The sequence below is a fragment of the Heptranchias perlo genome, chromosome 34 (genome assembly GCF_035084215.1).
Source record: "Heptranchias perlo isolate sHepPer1 chromosome 34, sHepPer1.hap1, whole genome shotgun sequence".
In the NCBI taxonomy this organism is placed as follows: Eukaryota; Metazoa; Chordata; class Chondrichthyes; order Hexanchiformes; family Hexanchidae; genus Heptranchias; species Heptranchias perlo.
In genome coordinates, this window is record NC_090358.1 from 14,790,209 (window position 1) to 14,813,307 (window position 23,099).

Below are 23,099 nucleotides of genomic sequence, written 5' to 3' on the forward strand. Positions count from 1 at the left end.
CTACATTGATTCCTGGGATGAGAGGGTTGTCCTATGAGGAGATTGAATAGAATGGGCCTATACTCTCTGGAGTTTAGAAGAATGAGGGGTGATCTCATTGAAACATATAAAGATTCTGAGAGGGCTTGACAGAGTAGATGCTAAGAGGCTGTTTCCCCTGGCTAGAGAGTCTCGAACTAGAGGGCATAGTCTCAGGATAAGGGGTCGGCCATTTAAGATTAGGAGAAATTTCTTCACTGACGGTTGTGAATCTTTGGAATTCTCTACCACAGAGGGCTGTGGATGCTCAATCGTTGAGTATATTCAAGGCTAAGATTGATAGATTTTTGGACTCTAAGGGAAACCAGGGATATGGGGATTGGGCGGGAAAGTGGAGTTGAGGTAGAAGATCAGCCATGATCTTATTGAATGGTGGAGCAGGCTCGAGCAGCCTTATGGCCTATTCCTGCTCCTATTTCTTACATTCTTAGTTGTTACTGCTTGCTGTCTTCTATGAAGTGCCTTTGGATACTCACTATGTCAAAGGCACTATATAAATGCAAGCTGCTGACCAACCAGCTCGCTCAAAAACAACATTTGCAGTGACACTCATTTTTGTTACATAAAATAGTATAGATAGATTGTACCTTTGATAGGACCTTCTGATTGGCAAATGTAGTGATGAGACCTGCACAACAAACCAGTGCACTGGAGCTAGAGAGTCCTGAGCTGGCTGGGATTGTACCATCAACCATACAGTTTATTCCACTGGGAAAAGGAAGGTTGAAATGTTCCTGATAAAGAGACAAGAATTTTTCATAGAATAAGTTTATGCATCTGTGCAGGTAAATCAGTAATACCTATTTCGTACATTGAGTTTTTATGTATTTCTTTGAAAAATATTCAAACAATCTACAACAGCAGAGAGAATATAACATTAAAGACTATTATACATTTCGAAGAGAAAGGGAGACCGAGAAAGGAGAAAGACATGAAAAAACAAGCAAAAAAGAGGATGAAAAAGAGAGAATAGAATAAATGGGATTTATAGATAGTCCTTACTATAGTGCGTGTTGGTCTACCTCATTATAAATTTATTTACAGATAATGTTGATGTCACTTAAAATTCTAGCCAAAAAAAGTCTTTAAAATGCAAGAAAATACAATTAAATCATCTGACCAGCGAAATTATAGTGGAATACTACTGCAGTGATATTCCAAAATACAGGTTTTAAGGCACTTTCAACTGTTATGCAACAGTGAGTGCTTCACTTGCTTTCCAAGTGGGTACGTCCTGAATCCTGATACACATGTTAATTTATCACTCATGGTTAAGTTGAAACATCCAATAAAAGTTTGTGGAAATTATGTAAATCTACCACCTCAACAAATAATCCATATACTCAAATGTGAAATGGCATGCTGGTGACAGTAATGGTCGCAAAAGAGAGGCCAAGACTAGAATGCAACACTACATTTTACAGAAGCTGAACTGTTTATTTTGAAGGAACAATTCATCAAATCAAAAAATACTTTCTTTGGAACTAAATCAACTAACCACAGAATTCAAAGACAAGCATGGAGCAAGATATTTTATAAAGTCAACAAGTTATCAAAAATTCAAGCATTGCCATCTATAGTCGGTTGCATGTTTCCCAAGGTCAGGTGGCACTTGATTACCTTCTAAACCTGTCTAAAATTGTAGCACCCTTTAATATGGAGTTTCTTGGGGAAGCACAAGGTTCCTTGCTGTCCTTATATCACTGGTGATTTGGAGGCAAAGAGGAATTTGATTTTTACTTTTTAAAAAAAAAATCAAGGAATATGTATTTCTATAAATATAATACTCAATGGGGATGGAGGGGGGGGGGGGAAGAGAGGGGGAAAAAGGCAAGAGGAGAGGTTGAGCAGGTAGTTCAGAGGGGATAAGAGATTAAAGAGATAAGTTATTCCATGGTCTAACAATACTTCAAAAAAAATCCTTCCAACCTCAGCCTTTATGCTTGTAGAGCTTTCATAATTTTAAAACACTTTTATTGTGATGTATTTATATGCAGCTGCAGGTCTCAAACTCCATTTACACTGCCTAGCTGAAACTGCTATACTACTGTCAAGAAGGTCTGTGTGTGTGTGTGAAACTATGCATATGAAGAGGTCTGCCTCCTGATCACATTTTAACACTGATTTGATATCACACTAGAGTTATACACTAAAGGTGTCAAACAAAACTGCTTCAGGGAGCCTCACACCACTTCTCTCTGAAGTTTGGCTCTAACTCCAGATATGTATCACAAACTTAGCATCACTGGACAGCAGAAATGGCTTCACAGTAATGTTGAAGCTGCAATATAAATATACTTAGATTCCTCTCCTTGATCTTCTTTGCTTTAGTGAATACAGTGCTAGTTTTATTGTTTATTTAAGTTTCTCATCATAACTATGTCCTCTTATGCCTGATATCATCATGGTGAATCTATGTTGCCCTTCATGGCTTTGATGTTTTTTGTAAAATGAAATGCCAAAACAGCACACAATATGCTGAGGTCTGACCAATGTCTTATCCAGATTGATCATCACATCTTGCTTTTGCATTAAATGCTCCTACAAATAAAACCAAGAATCCCGCTTGCCTATTTTATAATGTTATCTACCCGCAATCCTGCTTTAAAGGATCTATTTGTCTGTATGCCTAGATTTTTCTATTCCTCTGCTCTATTGAAGATTTTACCATTTAGAATATATTTCCATCCTCTGGTCTTTTCCCCCAAAATGTACATGTGCCAGATATCTGCTCACTTCTTGAACCAATGAGTTTTCTCCTCCGGTCTCTTGCATTCTTCCTCACAGTTTTCCATGCTCCCTCATTTGATATCAGCAAATTTTGATGCAATTACCTCTTCATCTATCTTCAAATCATTTATTTACATGAAGACCAAGAGGTTCCAACACGATCATTGAGGCATGCCACGAGCTACATCTTGTCGATTGAAGAAACATTTAGTTATCCCTACTCTCTGCCTTCTGTAAAACAATTCCATTATTCATGCTGCCACTTTACCTTTAAATACTAGAGACCTTAATCTTTGCACTTTATGAAAGGCTTCTTAGAAATTCAAATATACCACATCTACTGCATTTCTTTTGTCTACAAGCTTGATAATGTTCTCAAATTCAATTAAATTACTCAAGTGCAACCTGCCCCAAACAAATCAATGCACACAGTCCTCAATTAGCCCATACCTTTCCAAGTGTTCACTGATGAGACTAACTGGTCAATAGTTATTTGGCTTATCCCTGTCCCCTTTTATGAACAGAGGTGTAACATGCTCTACCCTCCAGTCCTTGGTACAATTCCTGTTTTCAAAGAATTTTAGAAAATTATGGTTAGCACTTCTATTTGATCACTAACCTCCTTCAGTATTCCAGAGTGTGGACCATCCAGATCCAGTGACTTATCAACTTTAAGTCTCATTAACCCGTTTAATATAGTTTTCTTTTTAATATTGGTATGTTAATTGCTCTATGTCCTGTGGTTCTTCTTTTACCTTTCTTGGAAATATAGTGGTAAAATGTTCAGCACCTATCATTCTTTCATTCTCTACTATAAGATTGCTTTCTTTGTATCTTAGTGGTCACCTCTGAAGTTTGCAAGTTTCCTTTGATTTTTTTTTTCTTTACCTACTCTATAACTTCAAACTTAATTATGTTACGATCACTGGCTCTTAAATGTTCTCCTACCTTCAGGTCACTACTTGCCCCAGTTCATTCCCATGCCAACTTTAGTACTATATATTTCCTTAAAGAACAATCCTAAATGCATTTTATGAATCCCTCCCCATATTGATCACTATTGCTATTGTTACCTCAATTTAACTCTGGATAATTAAAGGTTTTTTGTTTTAAAAAAAAGGTAGACAAGGGTAATGCAGTAGATTGATATATTTGGATTTTGAAAAGGCCTTCGATAAGGTACCGCATAGTAGACTCATGACTAAGATCAGAGCATGTGGAGTCAGGGGACAAGTAGCAGAATGGATAGCAAGCTGGCTACACAACAGAAAACAGAGACTAGGGGTTAAAGGTAGTTACTCAGACTGGCAAAAGGTGGGAAGTGGTGTTCCATAAGGATCGGTGCTGGGACCAGTGTTTTTCACTATTTACATAAACGATTTGGACTCATGAATCGGAAGTACAATTTCAAAATTTGCAGACGACACCAAAATGGGGGGTATAGTTAATACTGAGGAGGACTGCAACAAAATACAGGAAAACATTAATAAACTTGCAGAAAGGACATGTAATTGGCAAATTAATTTCAATATAGACAAGTGAGAGGTGATACATTTTGGTAAGAATAGGGTGGCCATATACTCCAAGGCCACATACTCCTTGGAAAATCAGAGTCTAAATGGGATGGAGGAGCAGAGGGATCTGGGGAGTACAGATACAAAAATCATTAAAAGTAGCAATACAGGTTAATAAGGCCATAAAAAAAGCAAACAAAGCACTGGGGTTCATTTCTAGAGGGATAGAATTGAAAAGCAGGGAAGTTATGTTAAACTTGTACAGACCACACTTGGAGTATTGTGAATAGTTCTGGTCTCCATATTATAAAAAGGATATAGAGGCACTAAAGAAAGTGCAAAAAAGATTTACTAGGATGATGACAGAACTGAGAGGTTATACCTATCAGGAAAGATTGAACAGACTGGGGCTCTTTTCTCTAGAAAAAAGACTGAGGGGTGACCTGATAGTGGTCTTTAAGATTATGAAAGGGTTTGATAGGGTAGACATAGAGAAGATGTTTCTACTTGCAGGGGAGACCAGAACTAGGGGCTATAATTGTAAGATAGTCACTAATAAATCCAACAGGGAATCAAGATAAATTTCTTTACCCAAAGAGTGGCTAGAATGTGGAACTCGCTGCCACAAGGAGTAGTTGAGGCGACTAGCATAGATGCATTTAAGGGGAAACTAGATAAACACGAGGGAGAAAGGAATAGAAGGATATGTTGATGGGGTTAGATGAAGAAGGGTGGGAGGAGGCTTGTGTGGAACATAAACACTGGCATGGACCTGTTGGACCAAAAGAATGTACAGCACAGAAACAGCCAATGTAATTCTATGCAATAAAAAAAATATGCTCCAAGTGAGGGATGTCAAGAATGGGAACAAGTTAAAGATTTTAATAAGATTTGAAGAGAGAAAATGTTTCTGTAGATAGGGTGTAATCCTGTACAAACTTTATCAAAAATCATATGGCTATACTTGCATTGAGTGGTGTGTGTAGAGTCTCAGAAAATGTTTGGACAATATGTATGTTCTCCCAAACATTTCTTTTCAAATTAGAAATCTAGTTATTTTTTGAGAAAGCCTAAATTGATGGAGGTGAGGCAATGACCTCTTTAAGTTTCCCCTTAAAGACAATACTTTTGCCATTAGGCAATATTAATACTTTAAATTTGTCCCAGTTGATATGTACAAAATAAATACAGCTATACTTATAATAATATCTTTTTCTACAATGTAGTCTGGCTACTCAAAATACTGAATTTTATACTTTTCACCTTCATTGCAAAGATTCCGTGACAGAGCTATTTTCCCATAACTCAGCTAACCTCCTTAAACTGGCTGAATCTTACAGTACTTGGGGTGGAAAATACAATTATGAGTAATATATTTTACTCCAGAGTAAACTGGGTACTTAAGTCTTAAGATCAGTTGCTTGGGTCAGGACAGTTGCACAAATAATAATACGGAAATGCCTCAAGTGACCAAAAATGTTGCCCTTTGCCAACATACATACGCACACAAATTCCTTGGAACTAGTTCTTTTTGACAAATATAGGCAGAAAATAAAACAAATTCTTGAAATTTTAAGTAGAAGGTGAATGAGGCTATCTTATAGAACTTTACCATAGCGAAATGTGAGTATAAAGTTTTAAATTACTTACATAAAATGTGAAACTGACTGAAAGCAAACTTTTTGTAATAAAAATTAGTGTTATGTCTACAATTCCCTTGCCAGCAATATAAGCAAATTATGAGCTAAAATATAAATGCCAGTTGTTTTGTCCTACAAAACTGTAGCCAAACCCATATGAAAAAAAAGGTTTAAGTAATATATCTAAGCAGGGCTGATCCACAGGGTTCGTCTCTTGCATGAATCTAGTTTATAAAGCTATCACGCAATGTTTCACAAAGTGCTTTGGTTTCAGAAGAAAATACACACTGCCAAGTATTGCTTTACTCATATCCCAGTGGAGTTGGAAATTCAAATTAATATAAACAGGCTATACCCTTAGAACCTTTTAACACTCTTTGTTTAAATTGCTTATTTTAGTGTGTAGCATTTCAAAATGACTTCTGGGACCTGCCATTGTAGTGTAAAAATCTGCACTGTGTGGCCCCAAGCACAATGTACTGATATTCTGCACTGAGGGGGTTTAGGGAGGAGTTTGAGGGTTATACCCTGCAATTTCCCCCATTATGAATTCCTAATCTCAGCTAAGCAGTTGCCAAGTAGAAGAAAAATGCTTACCCCAAGGGTGGGAGAAATTCTGACAGAATTAAACCCATGCAGGTCTTAAACAATTCCTAGCAGCTGGTTCAATAATGTCACAGAGAGGCACCTAGGAACAAGTCATGATGAATATTAAAAGTGCCACCATATGGTTGTTGGAGCACATGAAAGTGTAGAGTCCCAACCCTCCTTTTTTTGCCCCCATTACAAATGTTGATCTTTGTCTGGACAGGAAACTGGTTTCTAGAGATATTAGCAATCAGTATGGTTGTGTTTGTTTGGGGCTCAGCTTTCCCACACATTATTCATTACCATCTTTCGGGTCTTTTTTCCTGCAGGGATCAAATGTATAATAACCATGTCCTCCCAACATAGTAAAATTAAGATGCCAAGGCAAATTTAAAGGAATCTTTATCGAATAATTTGCCAGCTGTCCCCAAGCTCTCAATATGCCACCCTTCTAATGCCCAAAAGATGTTAATTTGACACCCCAGATACAACTTTGTCCAGCACCTGACATCCATACACTCAGTGGAGAGCCAAGGAAGATATGCAGATGAATCTGACTGACTATCACAATTGAATGGAATGATCAGAAAAATGGAAAGAGACCAACTATATGTACTAATATTTAGTATTTAGACTGGAGCTCTCCTCTGAAATTTGTTCAACCATATTGGAATTGAGTTTGATTGTACCAAGAGAGGAGACAGGAAGAAAAGTGTGTTTTTTGTGAATGGAAGAGGGTGTTGACACTTCTTTGTTGTCCTGGCATATATTCTTTTTTCCTTTTTCACACATCCCACACTATTAGGGTTTGGTGTGTGATGTTGGAATGCACCCTTAGTTACCTCAGCAATAATGTGTGGACACCTCTGTTGCTATGCTAGGCCGACTCTGTATGCTATTGTGTCTTTTCCAAATACTGCAGTTTAATATTCTAATGGCCACTTTAAAGGAGTTGGACTGATAGTTCATCCACTTTGTTTAGAAAGACTGGTGCCCAAAAATAGTCTTGCAATATCTTCAGCTCCTTCAGGAGAAGAAAAGTGTTCAGGTACTGAATTGTTTATTTTATCATTGAGCTGCCCAGCTCTGCCTTATGCTGAAGTGGATTTATTTTTAGGACAATCATGGGTTGTGCTGGAATAAGTTCACTGTGTCAGTGTTCCCACATTACTTATTTTTTTAAATGTGGTCTTATGTTCTAGATATACTTTTGACCTGCCCATTACAGACAGATCAAGTTGTGGATTTGGAGAGAAATCAGTTAATTCTTCCACATTCTGTTTGGTCTTTCTGACAATTCACCCCTCTAGCACAACTCTGATATTCCTCCAACAGTGGGAGAGACAGGCTTCTGGGCAGAATAAGGGCTGGTGGTGCCAATCCCAGCTACAAGATCAAAGGAATTCCAGACTGATCCAGCATTACAATGACAATATCTCCTCAAAGATTTTTCAAGTACGTCATTTTGTAACCAATGATTTTGTCATAGTATTCCACTTTCATTTCCATGAACTCAGTGAACATCCGACAGATTAAAGTATCGGTATATCTGATGAACTGTGTGAGCTATCTGTCTCGCTCCATATAAACTGGTCACCTGTAACCATTTGGGGGAACAGTTTAAAAAAAAAATTCCTTCCTCAAACTTAACATACCCTGGCATCTACCAGGCAAATTGAAAATTGCCCAGGTATGTCCTATGCACAAAAACAGAATAAATCTAACCCAGCCAATTACTGCCCTATCACTCTCTCAATCATTAGTTAAGTGATGGAAGGAGTCATCAATAGTGCCAGCAAGTGATACCCACTCACCAATAACCTGCTCACCGATGTTCTGGGTTCTGTCAGAACAACTCCACACCAGAACTCATCACAGCCTTTATCTAGTCATGGATGCAAGAGCTACATGCCAGAGATGAAATGAGAGTAGCTGCCGTCAACCAATTATGGCATGAAGGAGCTCTAGCAAAACTGAAGTCAAGGGCGATTAAAGGAAAAACCCTCCAGTGGCTGGAGTCATACCTGATGCAAAGGAAAATAACTGTCATTATTAGAGACCAGTCATCACAGCAGGAGTTCCTCAGGGAAGCATCTCAATGAACTTCCCTCATCATAAGATCAGGAGTAGGGCTGTTTGCTGATGACTGCACAATGTTTAGCTCTATTTGCAACTCCTCCGATAATTAAGCAACCAACGCCAGGATACACAAGGTCCTGGATAACATCCAAGCTTAGGCTGACTAGTGGCAGCTAGTATTCATATCACATATGTGCTAGGTCATCATCATCATCTCAAACAAGAAAAAGCCCAGTTATCTCCCCTTAAACTTAACAACACTACCTTGTCAAGTCCACCACCATTGCCAAGTCCCCCACCAAGTCCTTCCAACATCTTGGGAGTCATCATTGATCAGAAGCTGAACTGGACCAGACATATCAACGTCATGGCTGGTCCAGTTCAGTGCAAATCCTGACCCCTCAAACCTCCTCCACCACCATCTACAAGCCTCAGGTCAGGAGTGCGATGGAATACTCACCATTGGCCTGGATGGGTGCATCCACACAACATTCAAGAAGCTCAACAACATCCAGGACAGAGCGGTTTGTTGCCCACATCCCAAGAACAAATATTTTTTTTAAAGTTTCATCTTCACAAATGGAATTGCTCAATTCCAAACTGATGTTGGAAAGACTGCAGGGGATTCAATAGCTTCTTCCATATTTACTGGAAATGTCCATGTGTCTAGGCCTACTGATAATCATCATCAAATCAAGCACGGAATTGTGGTCACATTAGACTCCCTCCATTGTCTGCTAATCTCCCATCTGATCCAAGAATGAGTCACTTAATTGGTCCTTGACACACCATTGCTGTCTTGTGCCACAATTCTACTTCAATGAATACTACCATAGTAATCAGAGTATGTTTGTTTTGTGTTCAGTTGGCAGTACTGGTAGGTTTGATGTTGGATTCAGGGTTCTGTGCCCTCACCTTTCCCTTTTCCCTGGGAATGATCCCTGTGTACCCATTCTGATCATCAGCACCCCTATTCCCATGTTCTTACTAATTAACCTGCTAATCTAAGAAGGTAGGTTTAAAAGTCTTACATAGAATGTACAGCAAGAAACAGGCCATTCGGCCCAACAGGTCCATGCCAGTGTTTATGCTCCACATTAGCATCCACCCTCCTTACTTCATCTACTGTAGCCACAGTTTAGCTTATGCTCCCAATCATGTTACTCAGGTAGGGTTTACCACACATACCAGAACAGTCATCTCCTAAATGAAGAAAGGATAGAAAGAACTTGATGTATGTAGGCTGTCTGTAGATTGTAACCTAATTGTCTAGCCTTACAACCATGCTGCAGAATCAATTCACCATTATTGTACAGAATTGACTGTTAAATGCTATCGATTGCATTTTGTCTTTCTTTTGAGTTTCACTGGTCAAAAACAATATGTTACATAATTAGTTTTACAAACTTGAAATAGAAAGCATTTTAAAAACCTCATTTATTTTTAGCAACATTAGCAGCACATGTAATTCTTCAATTAAACAAGAGAGTTGAAGCAATTATAATTCGATGGCTTAAATCAGAGTTTAAGATTTGTACAAATTTACAATGTATTCTTTAAATAAATTAATATTCCTATCTACAGTTTTTTTTCTAAAAATGTACACTGTGCTGCATACAAATGTGATTCTACTAAAAAAAAAATTGACAAACTATTATTGCTTTGTACATCTTTAAATGGAAACAAATATTCTAGTATGTGTTCTTGAAATTCTGTTTTAATTCAGACCAAGAACCACTTAGTGCAAATGAACAGATACAATCTTCAGAAAGCAAGTTCACCTAATGCACAGAAGAGACATGCATTTGTTACAATGTCTAATGACTAAACATACATTGTGTGTATCACTCGGCAGTACTACGTACAGGTTTTATAACATAAATTGACTAAACTATGCAAAGTAAGCTTTGCCTGGAATCCAGGCCTCACTTTTGAGAATGTACATCTTCTGCTTTGAGACATCATTCCTGATAAGTCAGCAGTTTTTAAAATAATGGTACCATCCCTCTATTTTTTCCCCAGACCATCTCTAGGATAACACTCTTGCAAATCTTCCCTCCCTCAAAACAAATGAGCCAAGATCTCAGTAATTTAGGGAATCAAACATTTGACCTACCATTCGGTGAAACAGCACATTGGTGCCCTAAAACATCACCGTGATATTTAAAATATAGATGGGAAAGCGCAATCCTCGGATTTTAAGTGGCCTTTAAATATATATGTTAGAATTCTGCAGTACTGACAACTGTCAAGTGGTCATTCAACATACGTATTTTAAGTTTTATTTTTCATTGCTGTGATTTCTCATTTCACTGCACACTGAAAGTGTCCATTATTTCTCCACAACAAACTGTTTTAAGACCAAACAAGAATAAAATGTTTCCATCAAACCCCATGATGAGGCAATTCATGAATATAGTGGTCATGGATTCTGAACTGATTAGTTTGTGGAAATAGCTGTTAAATTTAATTGAACCATGAAGGATAAGCAGACTGAGTGGCTCAAAGCTCAAGGCACAATGGTGCTGATGAGCCTATTTTCATAGAATCATAGCAAACAGAAACAGGCCATTTGGTCCATCAAGTGATTTTCTCCCCATAAACCCAACCAGTCTATTCCCACTTTTCTGTTTACTTACTCTTTCTCAACCAACCAACCCAGACTCTTCTTCAACAATTATTTGTAGCAGATAATTCCACATTCTAACTACCCTCTGTGAAAAGACATTTTTCTAACCTTTCCTTTAATTCTTTTTACGGTTATCTTAAATTGGTGCCTTATTGTTACTATCCCACTGACAAATGGAAATAATCACTATTTACCCTATTGTAACTTCATAACATTGAGGACCTTTATCAGTCACCCCTCAACTTTCTCAGCTATAGTGAAAAGAAAACTAACTTCTTAAGTGTCTCTTCACAACTGAAACCCTTCATCCCTGGTAATATACTAATGAGTCTATGCGGCACCTATTCTATTGTTTTTATATAGTTCCAAAAATTATATGCCCAAAACAGTGCACAGTATTCCATCTGCAGCCTAATTAAGATCTTGTGCAACATCACCTCCGTACTTAAAAAAAAGAAAATATTTGCTGCCTTTTTTATGATCTTACCTACTTACATTGCCACCTTTAATAACCTGTGTATCTCTCTACCCCTCTATTCCATTTAAAAATCTTACAACTTAAGATATACTTCCTTCCCCTATTGCTACTTCCAAAATGTATTACTTAACATTTCTCTACATTAACCTCAAACGTCCACCCATTTACCCATTCTCTTAGCCTTTCTATGTCTTCCTACAGTCTTCAAAGTCCACGTCAAAATTTGCCATACCTCACAATTTGGTGTTATCAGCAAATTTCAATGTTGTTCCCTCAATGCCCAAGTCCAGAATATTCATGTATATAGACGAAATAAGAGCAGCCCCAGCACAGACCCCTATGGAATACCATTCACCACATCTTCTCCTTTGCTTTCTACCCTCCAACCAACTAAACATATAGCCACATTGTCTTTAATTCCATGTGCCATTATCTTTGCAACAACTCTCTTATAATAAAGGTTCCCAAACTTTTTTTGCTGAGCTCCCCTTCAGAGGTTCACGTCTCATATGCACCCCCTCCCTCCCCTCCCCACCACAACCCAACTGCTGCTGAAACCCACAACCCTGGTCACCTCCAGACTCGACTATTCCAATGCTCTTCTGGCTTGCCTCCCATCTTCCACCCTCCGTAAACTTCAACTCATCCAAAATTCTACTGCCGTATCCTATCTCACACCAAGTCCCACTCACCCATCATTCCTATCCTTGTTAAATTACATTGGCTCATGGTTCCCCAGAGCCTCGTGTCCTTCTTGACCTTCCTTCTCTCTATCCCTCTAACCTCACCCAGCTCTATCCCACTCCTCCCCACGCCCCAGATCCCAGATCTTTGTTCCTCTTATTCTAGTCTCTTGTGTATCTCCTCCTCACTTTGCCCCACCATTGATGGCTGTGCCTTCAGCCATCTAGGTTCCATGTGCTGGAATTCTCCCCCCTCCCTCTTCATCTCCCTCTCCTCCTTTAAGACCTTCCTTAAAACCCACCTCTTTGACCAAGCTTTTGTTCCCTCCACCCATTATCTTCTTCTTTGGCCCAACATCCATTTTGTCTGATTACACCTCTGCGAAATGCCTTGGGACTTTATAAATGCAAGTAATTGCAGTTGTATCACTATTATCTAATTAGAAAGAAAGAAAGGCTTGCATTTATATAGCATCTTTCATAAACTCCAGATGTCCCAAAGTGCTTCACAGCCAATGAAGTACTTTTGAAGTGTAGTCACTGTTATAATGTAGGAAACACGACCGCCAATTTGTGCACAGCAAAGTCCCTCAGACAGCAATGTGATAAAGACCAGATAGTCTGTTTTAGTGATGTTAGTTGAGGAATAAATATTGGCCAGGACTCTGGGGAGAACTCCCTTGTTCTTCTTCAAAATAGTGCCATGGGATCTTTTACCACCCACCTGAGGGAGCAGAAGTGGCCTTGATTTAATGTCTCATCTAAAAGACAGCACCTTCGCCAGTGCAGCACTCCCTCAGTACTGCACTGATTGTGTCAGCTTAGATTTTGTGCTCAAGTCTCTGGAGTCTGACTCAGAGGTGAGTGTGCTACACAGAGCCACGGCTGACACGTTAGTCACCAATTAGTAACTACCATATAGATTTTGACCTCTATATCCAAATATAATCAAAAGTGCACAAACTATTTGCTTTGATAAACACCTGTGAGTATAAATGCTGGTATTTGTTTGTCTTGTATTCAAAAACTGTAACTCCTTTTTTAAAAAAATGTATACATGGCTATACAGAAAAATAATTCTGTTAACCTTACCTGAATTCCTTTAAATCCACAAAGAAAGTAGTATTGCCATAGAGGTTTAGCTGTGTCAATGTGGATCTTGTTTATATGAACATTAAAATCCCTGTAGAAATAAAGATCAGTGTTGGAGTAACTGTGTTCTAAAGAATAGTTAACTGCTGCCACCTACTGGTTAGCAGCAAAGGTCACAAATGAATTTCCAAAATAAAAATCCACCAAGACATTTAGTGAACTATAAGCTTATTAAGCTATAACTATTAACAATTTAAAAGCTATGGCATGTTTTAAAATAGATCCCTGGTGGCTGTGACAGGCAGTGGTGTGAGCCTTAAGTTATCAACTTGATAAACATTTTACAGCTAATATTTCATTTTTAATATCTCAATGGATTTTGAAAAAATGCAGTAAAGCAGAAATGCAGCGAACATTCCATTTTAATTTTTCCAAGAGTAAAATCTACACTTGCAAGCAATTATAAAACTAGATTCATTTCTGACATCTATGTACCACCAATTTTCTTATGTTCCCCCTCTTCCCTACCGCCCAAAGGGCCCCCTGCATCACATACCTTCCCAGTTACCAGTATAGACTGGAGGCACACACCCAGGCCAATCCTTCTATACAATCTAAAAAGGTCCATATCTGTGTCCCAGAAAAAGTAGACCATAAAATCACATCGGGATGCAACTTCCCACAACAGCATCAGAACTCACTGTGAGAGGAATCTCTAAGGCACAGTACATTTGGCTCTAATAAGCTGTACCACTTATCGTTCTGTCACTATCCATATAATCAAAAGCCTGCCATCTAGTGCATATCCATAGAGTCACCTCTTTTAAAGAGATCATGTCTGTAGGACCAAAAATCATGATTGGCTCAAATAGGCACTCATCGCAAGTTAACAATCAAATATCCAATTGACTAAATGTGAACAAATCAAAAGGTAACAAAAAGTACAAAGGAAGAAGAACTACTTCCATTTATATAGCATCTTATGTCTCAGAAATATCCCAAAGCACTTCACATACAATTAATTAGTCACTGCTGTTACATTAGCAAATGTTGTAGTCTTGTGTGCACAACAAGATCCCACAAAGAGCAACGCCATTAATTACTAGTCAATCTGCCCTTTTTTCCCCCATGATGGTGATTAAGGGAGGAATAGTGCCATGGCATCTTTAACATTGACCTCAATGATCAGAACAGGCAGCCAGGCACTTGGTTTAACACATTTCCTGAAGGACAACACCTCAGACAATGCAGAAACCTCTCAGTATTGTACTCAAGTCTCAGCCTAGATTACAAGTGGGGCTTTAACCAACAACCTTCTGAGTCAGAAGTGAAAGTCTTACAAGCTAAGCCAAGCTAATACACCAAGGCCTCACTTGATAGAAATTAGACAAACAATATTCATTTGAAAAACATTTTTCAAACAAGTAATCAGCAGAAAAGCATTAATTCCTCAATTCATTTTCCAAAACCACCATTGTTTAACAAGCGATTACTACAAACTGACCAATCACATTGATCAACTAATTTCTTGACACTACCTTGTTGATATTTCCTTTCTTTATTCAGGTCAGTAAAAAAACATTTAGAATATATAAAAAAATACAATTCTGGAAAAAGAAAATCACCAACCTCACCCATGAAATTGGTTGTTTAATATAAGGAATTCTAAAAGAAGTTCCCCCACCCCACATAGGCCCGCCCTTCCGAATGGGGCTTCATTAAAAATTTTCACCTGGGCCTTGAGGTTGGGCAGCTGGAATTGTTGTGGACATAGTCTGTGTGTATTGTGGAGTTGCATCATGGGAGTTATAGTTTTCACTTTGCGCCAAAGGAATTACAATATCCAGAGTGACAACCAGGCACTACATTTACAAATAACTGAGGTATGAGCAGAGGGAACAAAATTAAAAGATTACATTTTTTCAGTGTTTTATACAATTTAAACCATTCAATAAAAATCTTGAGCAAATAGTGTTGCTTGGAGTAAGGTTTTTATTACCTTGCAGAGATGTCTGATGTTTCACCAGGGCCAGAGATGGGTATTTATGAGGAGCTTTCATGCTGACCTTAGAAACTGCAGCTGGACTCAGCCAATCAGGCCCATACCAAGGAAGATGGCCACCTGCTCAGGTGTTAGACACTGTAGACTCAGCAATGGGTAAAACCTCCCTGGGCAATGCTACATCAACAATAGCTTCAGTATAAATTACAAATCCATCATGTGGAGTAATGAAAGAAAAAATATTTTATATCTAATTTTTAAATTATTTTTGACAGTAAAAATATTGTTGTAAATAACCGATAAAATACAGTGGTCTTGGGAAGAAGGAAGGAATAATAAAGTACTTTAATCATAAGCAAATAATGGAAATTCACCCTAAAATATTTATCTTATGTAAATAACTAGGATTACAAGGCTTTGAGGAAGGAAGAACAAAAAGCTATTTGCATTTGAAGCAACTTTTTAAAATGGTAGGTAAATAGTCTTACAAATATTGTATCTTTCAATGTCAGAGGAAGGTGTATAATATTTTTAATTTGTGTCAGTGATATATTGTTTCAGTAAATTTGCGAAACTACAGCAATGAGCAAACTGCTGTAGCACTTAGGTTACAGCAGGACCAAGATAAGTACCAGAAACAGCACTCCAGGTCTTTGACTACCCATGAGCAATGCCACATGAGATTTACTACCTATTATAAACAAACACCCAGGAAGAAACTTCTATCTTAGAAATATTTATTTATGTTTGCTTTTATAAAAAATAAAATTCAACAATCTCCAAGAATCTTGCAAGAACAAGCGTTATATAGAACTTTAAAGGACCAGGCAGTACTGCAGAAAAGTGAAACCATTTTTTATTCGTACACTCACTTGTCATTAACAAGCACTAACTCGGAAAGCCACTGGCTGAGAAACCTGCCATTTAATAGACTTCATTTAAAGTCATCTGACCGTTTCTTCCTACACAAGATATAGGTGTTCCAAGGATAAGGGGCCAGTTCTTTTCTCCTACTATCAACATCAAACACTCTGTTTGCTGGCACTCTGTCATGTGCAAATCCTTTTCTCAACAAGCACTATAAGCCCTGATTTTAAGTTGGGCTGGGAGTGCGGCGTGCAGGAGCTGGAGCGGGAGAGAAACGTCCATGACAGCCCCAGCGGGAGGGCCAGGCAATTTTATACTCCCGGCTACATTTAAATGTCCCGGTGCTGACTCCTGCTTGATGCTGCTGCCAGCGACCCCAAGAAAATGGGTCCCCAGTAAGGTGGGGCAGGGGGGGTAGGGGGTGGGGGGGGTGGGGGGGTAGGGGGTGAGGGGGTAGGGGGTGGGGGGGTAGGGGGTAGGTAGGGGGGTCCTGAAGACTGTGTTTGGGGAAGTGGGGGAAATTCCAGGACAAACGGGTCCGCTCAAGGGACAAGCTGCTCCTCCTGGCCCACAAGGAAATCTTAAAAAAAAATTAAAAATTGAACTTACCTGGGCCTCTTCTGGCCCTGATCCTGCTTGCTGCCAGCTTTCACTGGCAGCTCCAGGAGTATGCACAATTTGCGCATTTCATAGTTAATAGTGTTGGGATCTGACTAAAATCATCGAACTTAAATATTTATGATTGCCCCTGCCTGCCTGCATCGGCACTCCTGAAAACCCAAGAGTTAAAATGGCGAATGCAGTGGGTAGAGCCCAACCACGATTTTAACCCCTGGCCGTATCAATCCCGCTGGGCGGGCAGGATTAAAATCGGGGCAACAGTGTGTATTCTTGGTCTCAGTGATTTTAGTTTTCATCACTTTGAACTTAGGTGGAAGCCAAACTTCAAAATATGCGTAAAGTGCAGAAAACCATTCTCCACTACCAATGTCAATGCCCCACTGTGACTGCTGTTTATTCCTGAACCACTTTACCTCATAAAATTTTATCAGGAGTGACTGTGTTGCTTCCCTTTAATCAAAGACTGAAATGTTAGATACTTAGCCTGAGAAGGACTAATTTTTAAAACCTGAAAGTGACTAAACTTATTCAAACTCAGTACAACAAGCTTTCAATCGGTTCCTAATTTGGCTTTGTTATTGGACCAGGCACTTAATGTGAATATGCCCCACAGGTGGCAGGCTTCCCTTCAAGAGTCTCAATAGACCCAGTCACTAGTTGCAGCCACAGAAATCATCAACAAATTTAGTGCCCAAAATGGAATTCTCACCTAACGAGTTTCTGCAAAGACACTCGAAATCCAGTTCAGCACGTAAGTGTGCAATGTGTAAAATGCAAGTAGATGGAATCAATGGGAAGACTGGTGTCTGTGGACACTCTTTTGATTCAAAACAGGTATACCACATTTTGTTACCTATGCTACTTATCACCTGGACAGGTGAAACATCAGGTGAGATAACTAGATGTTAAGTGGCAACTATTACGGTAAACAGCAAAAGCAGGACACGGGGACTCAGGCCAAGCACAGTAAACTGCATTTAAACACAGTTTAAAATACACATTTGTTCTAAACAAAAGGCCCAAGTTAAGCACTGTTTTCTACTGTGTACTTAGGAAAAAATTCTGAGATTGAAATTATATTGAGACAGACTTGCAAAATCTACATTCTCACTGCAGAATCTGATCTTGAGATGCCAGAGAACCCTTGGGGACATGCCTATAAACAACACATTTCAACAAAATAGCTCTTAAATAACATAAGCCTATATTATTATGTTTTTTTTTTAATTTGTTCATGGGATGTGGGCGTCGCTGGTGAGGCCAGCATTTATTGCCCATCCCTAATTGCCCTAGAGAAGGTGGTGGTGAGCCGCCTTCTTGAACCGCTGCAGTCCGTGTGGTGAAGGTTCTCCCACAGTGCTGTTAGGAAGGGAGTTCCAGGATTTTGACCCAGTGACGATGAAGGTACGGCAATATATTTCCAATTCGGGATGGTGCGTGACTTGGAGGGGAATGTGCAGGTGGTATTGTTCCCATGTGCCTGCTGCTCTTGTCCTTCTAGGTGGTAGAGGTCGCGGGTTTGGGTGCTGTCGAAGAAGCCTTTGCGAGTTGCTGCGGTGCATCCTGTGGATGGTACACACTGCAGCCACGATATGCCGATGGTGAAGGGAGTGAATGTTTAGGGTGGTGGATGGGGTGTCAATCAAGCGGGCTGCTTTGTCCTGGATGGTGTCGAGCTTCTTGAGTGTTGTTGGAGTTGCACTCATCCAGGCAAGTGGAGAGTATTCCATCACACTCCTGACTTGTGCCTTGTAGATGGTGGAAAGGCTTTGGGGAGTCAGGAGGTGAGTCACTCGCCGCAGAATACCCAGCCTCTGACCTGCTCTCGTAGCCACAGTATTTATATGGCTGGTCCAGTTAAGTTTCTGGTCAATGGTGACCCCCAGGATGTTGATGGTGGGGGATTCGGCGATGGTAATGACATTGAATGTCAAGGGGGGGGTGGTTAGACTCTCTCTTGTTGGAGATGGTCATTGCCTGGCGCGAATGTTACTTGCCACTTATGAGCCCAAGCCTGGATGTTGTCCAGGTCTTGCTGCATGCGGGCTCAGACTGCTTCATTATTTGAGGGGTTGCGAATGGAACTGAACACTGTGCAATCATCAGCGAACATCCCCATTTCTGACCTTATGATGGAGGGAAGGTCATTGACGAAGCAGCTGAAGATGGTTGGGCCTAGGACACTGCCCTAAGGAACTCCTGTAGCAATGACCTGGGGCTGAGATGATTAGCCTCCAACAACCACTACCATCTTCCTTTGTGCTAGGTATGACTCCAGCCACTGGAGAGTTTTCCCCCTGATTCCCATTGACTTTAATTTTACAGGGGCTCCTTGGTGCCACACTCGGTCAAATCCTGCCTTAATGTCAAGGGCAGTCACTCTCACCTCACCTCTGGAATTCAGCTCTTTTGTCCATGTTTGGACCAAGGCTGTATGGTCCAGGCGGAACCCAAACTGAGCATCGGTGAGCAGGTTATTGGTGAGTAAGTGCCGCTTGATAGCACTGTTGACGACACCTTCCATCACTTTGCAGCTGATAGAGTGTCGACTGATGGCGGTAATTGGCCGGATTGGATTTGTCCTGCTTTTTGTGGACAGGACATACCTGGGCAATTTTCCACATTGTCGGGTAGATGCCAGTGTTGTAGCTGTACTGGAACAGCTTGGCTAGAGGCGCAGCTAGTTCTGGAGCACAAGTCTTCAGCACTACAGCTGGGATGTTGTCGGGGCCCATATCCTTTGCTGTATCCGGTACACTCAGCCGTTTCTTGATATCACGTGGAGTGAATAGAATTGGCTGAAGACTGGCTTCCGTGATGGTGGGGATATCGGGAGGAGCCCGAGATGGATCATCCACTCGGCACTTCTGGCTGAACATGGTTGCAAACGCTTCAGCCTTGTCTTTTGCACTCACGTGCTGGACTCCGCCATTATTGAGGATGGCGATGTTTGCAGAGCGTCCTCCTCCCATTAGTTGTTTAATTGTCCACCACCATTCACGACTGGATGTGGCAGGACTGCAGAGCTTTGATCTGATCCGTTGGTTGTGGAATCGCTTAGCTCTGTCTATAGCATGTTGCTTCCGCTGTTTAGCATGCATGTAGTCCTGAGTTGTAGCTTCACCAGGTTGGCACCTCATTTTTAGGTACGCCTAGTGCTGCTCCTGGCATGCTCTTCTACACTCCTCATTGAACCAGGGTTGATCCCCTGGCTTGTTGGTAATGGTAGAGTGAGGAATATGCCGGGCCATGAGGTTACAGATTGTGGTGGAATACAATTCTGCTGCTGCTGATGGCCCACACTTTAAAGAAATTGATCCATAAATAACATGTAATTATACATGTAATTATATGTATTGCATTAGAGGGTATGAATGTAAATAATTCTTGAAATATATCAATCTAAATTAGGACTTTACCAAAACATTTCATGTAAAACACAAGGTCTGTGACTCCTTCCTTAACCAGAAACTATATAACCACCCCTTTTACATCATTCCAAAGACTGCTTTTAGAAAGTATCTATCACATTATTGAATTTATTTTATTTTATTTTCCCTTAACATACACCATTTCCTTTAAAAGGTGCCAGGTGACTTATGCCTAGGCATCTGTCAATTGCTCTCTTCTAACTGGCTAAGAGATGTACGACAGCAACCCAAGGTAGTCTGTCTCCAATATTTCTTTCTCCCTCTGTGGGTAATTCCCTGGCCTCCTTTTGGCACTTCTTCCAATAGCATGGCTTTGATCAGCAATACACTTCTTGAAAAAATTACAGATTCAAACCCAGATCTTACAACTCTGTGGTGCAACTGATGGCCTACTGTACTTTAAAAGACTTAAAATTAAAAAAATCAAAACTTAACTTCAAACATTACTTTACAGCATTTAGAATTTAGCACCACCAGGACTTTTCAGTAAACATAATGCCCCATTAAGAAAGTGGAATGTAAACTGCTACGGTTCTCTTTTACTCCCGTTTCAAATTAAATTGCTTACAGGTACACAGGGTTAGTGTTTGCCAGCTGGATGATTTTTGTTTGCGTTGGTGTGACAGCTGCCAAGATATCTTGTTCTAAAGCCATTGGAAGCACAGCATAGCCACAGTAATCAATGTGTTCACCTGCAACAGATTTAAATGATTAAAGTTATTTTCATACATGCATGCCTCTTAAGTGGATAAGTACATTTCAATTTTTTATACACTTACTAAAGTAAATATTTCAGAGAAGTTCATATATAAAATATGATTTCACACGCACAATCATGAAAAACTTAGAGGTGTTCCAAATCATGAACTGTTTTGATAGAGTAAATAAGAAACTGTTTCCAGTGGAAGAAGGATCGGTAACCAGAGGACACAGATTTAAGGTGATTGGATAAAGAACGAGAAGCGACATGAGGAAACTTTTTTTTTAAAAATGTAGTGAGTTGTTATGATCTGGAATGCATTGCCTGAAAGGGTGGTGGAAGCAGATTCAATAATGAATTTCAAAAGGGAATTGGATAAATACTTGAAGGGAAAAAATTTACAGGGCTATGGGGAAAGAGCAGGGAGTGGGACTAATTGGATAGCTCTACCGAAGAGCCAGCACAGGCACGACAGGCACAGGCTCCTTCTGTACTGTATCATGCTATGATACTATGAAGTATGACATTTAGACTGGCCAGACTCAATTATTTAATGAATAATATTGAAAAAGAATATCTTCTTCCCTCAGTTTGCTCTATTTCCTGACCGTACTGAGCCACAATGGGTTATGAGGTTGCACATATGTCAGCATCCTTCTGGTACTATGTCTTCAAGTATACTCGCCAATGAGTGTCATTAGGCAATTAAAACACAGCCTAATCCTGTCCTCACACACACATTTTCCAGCAGTGGTTGTTGGATGTTCAGGAGGAGCAAAACCCTGGTGGATTTATACCCTCCCTAGCATAGGAATGCTGATGCCAATTGCGGACCTATAATGGCACTTAGACTGAGATCATCTAACACACCACAAACCAAGGGTCAAATCTGGGATCTTTATGATGTGTATGAAACAACAATGGGTGCATTTGCCCATTAGACCATCGTGGGAGTAGAAAAGGGAATTCTACTCTAACAACTTTGACCAACAGCATTTGGATCATAGACAAAGCATTCCACATTTAGTATCTATTTTTGTAGTTTGAAGTATTGGTCTTACAGGGGGCTTTATATGCATAGTCCCACATGCTAAAGATAATGGTGTTTGAATCATCTCCTCTCAACTGCCTTTGCTGTTCAAAGTTGTTCGACCATCTGATTCTCATCTTTTTCAAGAAATGGAATGTAATGCAGATTTTATTTTCTCAGAATTTGGATGATTGTACTATAGCCTTTATAATAATCCAGAACAGTTCAAAATGTATCTCATGAAGAATCAATAGTATGCCTACTTAAAGTTGACGTCGACACAAATTTGTTTAATTCGGATTTGCAATGTTATCAGCCTTAGCTCAATGATAGTACTCTTGCCTTGGAGTCAAAGAGTTTAAACCCCACTCCAGTACCTGAGCATATAATCTAAGCTGTCACTTCAGTGCAGTAATGAGGGAGTGCTGCATGGTCAGAGGTGCTGTCTTTCAGATGAGTTATCCCGGTATCCCGGCCAACATTTATCCTTCAATGAACACCACTAAAATAATTTATCTGGTCATTTCTCTCATTGCTGTTTGTGGAACGTTGCTGTGTGCAAACTGCCTGCCGTGTTTTCCCTACATTACAACAATGACTACACTTCAAAAATATTTAATCGGCTGCAAAACGCTTTGAGGCACCTAAGGTTGTGAAAGGAACTATATTAATGCAGATTCTTTCTTTTCGCCTATAACTATTTCACGAGCACCGTTCATCAGTGAATTGATGAACATTTAATTACATATCTCACATATAAAAGTTATAATTTTACTGAAAATATATACTGGTCATAAAAGCTACTGACATCAATACCCTCTTTAAAAACCATTTACAACAATTCTCATTAACTTTTGTTTACTTTGGCTTTCCAGGTCTTTCAAAATATTTCCCTTTAAACAGCATGTGTTGTGAATTGACTTGGAGGAGTTGCTGAGTCTGACAGTGCTGGCACAAACTGTAAAGTACAGTCCTG

At 39.6% G+C, this 23,099-nt stretch overlaps 1 protein-coding gene across 3 annotated transcripts in view; it reads right to left on the reverse strand.

The window, feature by feature from the left end:
- galk2 (galactokinase 2) overlaps positions 1-23,099 on the reverse strand; it is a 105,649-nt gene that overhangs the window by 69,216 nt on the left and 13,334 nt on the right. For 2 of the 3 annotated variants that reach the window (XM_067971476.1, XM_067971478.1), the window contains 3 exons: positions 20,962-21,085; positions 13,473-13,563; positions 627-773 (listed from right to left, as the gene is read on the reverse strand). In XM_067971476.1, the coding sequence (XP_067827577.1) occupies positions 627-773; positions 13,473-13,563; positions 20,962-21,085 (362 nt within the window). The remainder of the gene's footprint in view (positions 1-626; positions 774-13,472; positions 13,564-20,961; positions 21,086-23,099) is intronic. The other variant, XM_067971477.1, reaches the window with a different exon arrangement.